This window comes from Lathyrus oleraceus, chromosome 5, assembly GCF_024323335.1.
Source record: "Lathyrus oleraceus cultivar Zhongwan6 chromosome 5, CAAS_Psat_ZW6_1.0, whole genome shotgun sequence".
NCBI classification, from domain to species: Eukaryota; Viridiplantae; Streptophyta; class Magnoliopsida; order Fabales; family Fabaceae; genus Lathyrus; species Lathyrus oleraceus.
Window position 1 is genome coordinate 408,563,820 of NC_066583.1, and position 5,658 is coordinate 408,569,477.

General features: G+C 41.0%; 1 protein-coding gene across 1 annotated transcript; it reads right to left on the reverse strand.

Annotated features, from left to right (window-relative positions):
* Positions 1–228: 228 nt before the first annotated feature.
* Positions 229–2,465, reverse strand: LOC127081075 (uncharacterized). The gene is made up of 3 exons (XM_051021359.1): positions 1,607–2,465; positions 713–1,445; positions 229–442 (listed from the first exon to the last, which is right to left on the reverse strand). Exons 1-3 carry the CDS (start codon positions 2,463–2,465, stop codon positions 229–231), a joined length of 1,806 nt encoding a protein of 601 aa, XP_050877316.1.
* Positions 2,466–5,658: the final 3,193 nt, after the last annotated feature.

The window sequence follows — 5,658 nt, forward strand, 5'->3', positions numbered from 1 at the left end:
GTTGAGCTGCTTTTGTACCTCCTCCTTGATTTTCATAGCCATGTCGGGACGGGTTCTTCGTAGTTTTTGCTTTACTGGAGGGCATTCTTCTTTAAGGGGTAGATGATGGACCAGAATGTCAGTATCGAGGCCGGGCATATCTTGGTATGACCATGCAAACACATCTTTGTATTCCTTCAAGAGCTCAATCAATTTTGTCTTCACCTCGTCTTGTAGATCGGAGCCGACTCAGACTTCTTCCGCTTCCTCATCTGTCCCAAGGTTAATCACTTCCACTGATTCTTCGTGCGGCTGGATGACTTTTTCCTCTTGCTTGAGCAGCCTTGCCAATTCTTCTGGGAGTTTGGCCTCTTCCTCACACTCTTCATCAACTTTATTAATCGGGTTGTCAAAGTCGTATGAGACTGTAGCCGGATTGTCATTGGTGGTTGTCGAGGATGATCTGCATGATTTAAGGTTCACGCTTTTATTGGTATGAAAGAAAGGATGATTTGAAAAGTTTTTTTTTTTAAGAAAAAAAGAAAAATGCCACAAAAAAAAAGTGAAATAAATAAATGAAAGGCAGGGATCTCAAAATTGACTGCGAACATGAATCCTTTTTCATAATGATTAATAAGGAAATTTGATGAGGCCCTACAAATGATTCCCTCATGCCTTGGGCTTGACATGGGTTCTTTTGATAAAAAGGAAGGAAAACAACATTGGGAATTACATTTTTATCAAGGTCACTTTAGGTATTTCAAACTCGGTCCATTTGGTAGCACCGTTTCCATCAGTCTTTGTGAAGATCAAGCCATTATAATCTTCTTCTTCTTCTTCCACGACACAAATACGATTATTATCCAGGTAACCAGCACTTGAGAAGTCGTCGGACAGCGGGAGCACTGATCCCCTTGTAGCTATCGACACGGGCTTCTTCAAATTCTGGGAGTTGTATCCCAAATCGGTGCGGTCCTTGTTGGCAGGGAGTTCAAGCAATCTTCCCCATCCTTGGGGGTGTCCATCCTTTATGATTGTCAGGGCATCTTTAAGAGATGCCATGGGAGATTCGGCATCTTTTGATTCACCCCTTGCTGGGCAAACCATTTCAACATTGATAACTTCAAATGATTGGAATGGGACTTCCCTTATCTCCCCTTCTCCCTCAACGTATCTGAAAGATGCGAGGTGACTTACCATAATGTCCTCCTCACCCTCGACAACAACTAGCTTATCATCAGCTAAGAATTTCAATTTTTGGTGGAGCGTTGAAGTGACTGCACCAGCCGAATGGATCCAAGGCCTCCCAAGCAGACAACTGTAGGTTGGATAGATATCCATTACGAAGAAAGTGATAAGGAAAATATGGGGACCAATCTTCATAGGCAAATTCACCTCATCGATTACAGTCCTTCTAGTCCCATCAAATGCTCTTACTATAAGCTCACTCGGCTTCATTACGAGTCCTTCAATAGTTAGTTTAGCAAAGGAGCTCTTAGGCATCACAATGAGGGAGACCCAATGTCTACCAAAACTCTTGATAGGACTGTGTCCACACACTCAATGGAAATATGGAGAGCCTTGTTATGATTCCTCCCCTCGGCGGGAAGCTCTTCATCACTGAAACCTAAGCTTAAGCTATTAGCGATATTGTTAACTACTCCTTCAAACTGACAAACAGATATCTCTTGTGGTACATGAGCTGTCCTCAGAAACTTTACCAAAGCCTCCCTATGGGCCTCCGAGCACATCAGTAGAGACAACATTGAGATCTTCGAGGGTGTCTGGTTAAGCTGATCAACTACTCGATAATCGCTCTTCTTGATGATGCGTAAGAACTCGTCTACTTCACTTGAAGGTGTGGGGTCTTGTCTTTGCTGAGCGCCATCAATTTGTTTGCCTTTGTCTAAAGTTGAAGGATTGATAGTTCCAATTGGAGTGGGTGTCGATGCAAATATCCTTCCACTTCTTGTGACTCCGCTAGTGCCGGTGATATTGATCATTGGGTCACTAGACTTTATCGGTTCTTCTTGCTCCTTCTGACCATGAATGTAGACTGAGGTGTCATACATCCATGGGACTGCCTTGGTGTCAACATATGGGAATGGTGTGGGAACTGTTATTACGATTGGAGTAATAGGATTTGTCAATAGAGTTAACTGAGAGAAGTCATATGGAATTTGCAGAGGAGGGACTTCATCGTATGGTATCTCGACGGTAGACACATCTTCCTTTGTGGAAGGACAGTCTACCACCAAGATCCCTTGGTTCATTAATTGTTGTATGACAGACTTCAATGTTCCACATTGTTGCGGGTTAATCAGACAGTGTTCACAGTAATTACCACAGATGGGAAAGACATTATTCTTCATTAAAGGATTCTTGATCTCGATGAGTGGTGTTTTTAACTCGTCCACACAGGACATCAATTTCCTTCCATTGTCAGCTTCCATCATATTCACCGATGCATTGTTGTGAGGGGGCATCGGGTTATTATTCACATTCGGCCTCTTGGGGGCGAACGTGATTGCCTTAGAGTCAATAATATTAGACGGTGTGGCTAGTGATCGAGAGGGGGGGTGAATAGATCACCTCTTAAAAATTAACGGATTTAACGTTTAATCAGAGTTTTCAAAAATGGCGGAAAGATCGGTCCCGAATCGACTTCCGTCTATCCTGAACCGCTACTAGAAAGCCGGACACGCAAGTGCAGTTGCTGGATTTTAATGAGAATGACAGAAATAATACACACAGATTGAAGTAGGCTTGTTTTACCTTTTTGTCATTGTTTTTCTTCTTGTGGTAGGACTGAATTTTTGAGTGAGCCATAAGGCACAGATTTGCAGCTTCATCATCATCACTTGAGCTTTGTGTGCTTGATGAATCACTATCACTTTCCCATGCAATATACGCTCTCCTTTGCTTGCTGTACCCTTTTGGTGAGTCTTTTCTTTGGTCCTTATACTTCATAGGACAGTCCGTTTTAAAGTGTCCGGATTTACCACAATTAAAGCATGATCCTCTTCCTCTACTCTTCTTGTTTTCTTCTTGTTTCGAATTTATGGATTGTCTTCGAAACTTCATGAGATTTTTGTCGGAATGCTTGACTCCATTCTTTCGAATGAATCTATTGTATCTCCTTACAAACAGTCCCATTTCCTCATCATCCGAGTCTTTGTCACTACTTGAATCATTGTCGCTTTGCTCTTTTCGTGAGGACTTAGAGCTAGAAGCCACAAAAGCTATTGGCTTCTTCTCTCCCTCTTTGTCTCTTTTCTTTTCCTTCTCCTTCTTACTTTTATTCTCATATTTTTCAAGACTTTCCAAAGCTTGCTGATGTTCTTCCAGCTTTCCAAACAGTGTTGTAATCGTAAGTCTTGTAAGATCGTTGGCTTCCTTGATTGCTGTAACTTTAGGTTGCCACTCCCTGCTAAGACACCTGAGAATTTTATTAGTAGCAATTTCATTGGAAATAGGTTTTCCAAGAGCATTCAATCGGTTAGTTAGATGGGTGAATCTCTTTTGCATGTCGGAGATGGATTCTCCTTGTTTCATGCGAAAGAGCTCAAATTCTTGATTGAGTGTGTTAATGCGGGACTGTTTTACTTCAGTAGTACCCTCATGGGCAACTTCTAAAGCGTCCCACATTTCTTTAGCTGTCGTGCAATGTGATACTCGATAATACTCATCAACACCAAGTGCTGAAATTAACATGTTTCGAGCTCTCCAATCACACGACCACTTTTTCTCATCTTTCTCATTCCAATCATCTTCTGGTTTAGGTACTATGGCGCCAGCCGCATTAGTCATTGTAATTTGAAACGGACCGTTTTCAATGGCAGCCCATACTAACCTATCCACAGAATTTATATGAACTCGCATGCAGTCTTTCCAGTAGCCATAATTTTCACCGTTGAAAATAGGCGCTCTATTATACGCCCCCTTTGGTTCAGAATCCATACTGTTACAGGCAGCCACAGAGCACCAGCGAACCGGCGCTCTGATACCACTTATTAGACGGTGTGGCTAGTGATCGAGAGGGGGGGTGAATAGATCACCTCTTAAAAATTAACGGATTTAACGTTTAATCAGAGTTTTCAAAAATGGCGGAAAGATCGGTCCCGAATCGACTTCCGTCTATCCTGAACCGCTACTAGAAAGCCGGACACGCAAGTGCAGTTGCTGGATTTTAATGAGAATGACAGAAATAATACACACAGAATTTTAACAGATTGAATGCGCTTATCCTCAAATACTATTTCCAATGAACACAATCAAGTTAACCGTTTTGTCAAACAGTTGGTGTGTGAGTGTTTGATGATAAACAGCAATGGAGTATGACTAAAGGTTTTATTATCACTGCTGTCCAAAAATATGATCAATCACCACACACTAACAGAATTGCAAAACAGTTTTGAAACGTAAAGAAGATTAAGGTAAGAGTACGATACGCAGAGATTTGTTAAGGAAGTTCCCCACGTCGTCCTCGCGTGTGGGTACGTCTCCCTCTCAATTTCAAATGAAATTGAGAACTTTGATTATCAATTATTGCCGAATCCGTTGGTACAAGGTTTTGATACAAAGACAGAATTTCTAAACTCCAAGAACCTCTTCTTGTATAAACCTTCACTTGATCTGAGCTCGATCAAGATTTTCCTGCACAAAGTTGCAAACAATTCACCGGTTCCACGACCTGCTTGCGAAATCCCCCGATCTCCAAACGCAACGCTGCGGCTGAATCTGTTCTGCAAATGTGACTCCCAAACCCTCAAGAACACACCAGTTCTTGAAGGACAAACCAGTAGGTTTTTCCTAGAAACCCCCTTCAATCTTCGACTCAGCTAGATCCTCGATCGTTCCACTGCAACCCACAGCTAGATCCTTGATCACACCACTGAACGTTATCTCAATGCTTCTTTAATCCAAAGAACAAGAATTGTTATGTGTAAATGTTCTTGAAGAGAAGTGATTGAGAAGATGAAGAAGATGAAGTCTCTTTCAGGTTTCTATGTGCTCACTGACAATTGCTCCAACACTTCTTTGATCTTGTGTTCAATTGTCTTTTTGCTCAAAGAATTCGTCCCTTTCACCTGCTGTTGAAACATGTATTTATATCCTTTAAAAAAACAGTTGCTGTTATGACTTAAAATAACTCTGTGTATTGATACATACAAGGGTGCATCGATGCATACTGTAAGTTGCATAGATTTTTGGTGAAATTAACAAATCATGTATCGATGCAGGAATCGTGTGTATCGATGCATGTGAATTTTACACTAATATGTATCGATGCTCAATGCGTATGTATCGATGCACAGGCTGACTCAAGTAGTCATGTATCGATGCAGCTGTCGTGTGTATCGATGCACAGAGTTTTTGGCTTTCCATGTATTGATGCATGGTTCGTATGTATCGATGCATACTGAACAAGAATTGTTTTGTGATTAATCACAGGCTACATGTATCGATGCAAAGGGTCATGTATTGATACATACTGACATAAAATGCATTTTAATTGTTATTTTAAAGGAAATTTTCAATGTAGGCTTATATGTGTGGTTATGCAACAATAGAATGGGATGAATTATAAAGTAAGAACACAAATATATCATGTAATGCAATGCACAACCAATTTGGATGATGATCACACAATTTGCTATCATTAAAAGTTAATTCAAG

Bases quoted from the DNA above. Each gene is read 5' to 3' on its own strand.
- LOC127081075 (XM_051021359.1), bottom strand. From the start codon at position 2,465: ATGCCCCCTCACAACAATGCATCGGTGAATATGATGGAAGCTGACAAT. The intron at 1,446-1,606 runs GTTTCAGTGATG...TAACTATTGAAG, and splicing joins CGCTAATAGCTTAAGCTTAG to GACTCGTAATGAAGCCGAGT. The intron at 443-712 runs GTAATTCCCAAT...TAAATCATGCAG, and splicing joins AAAGTGACCTTGATAAAAAT to ATCATCCTCGACAACCACCA.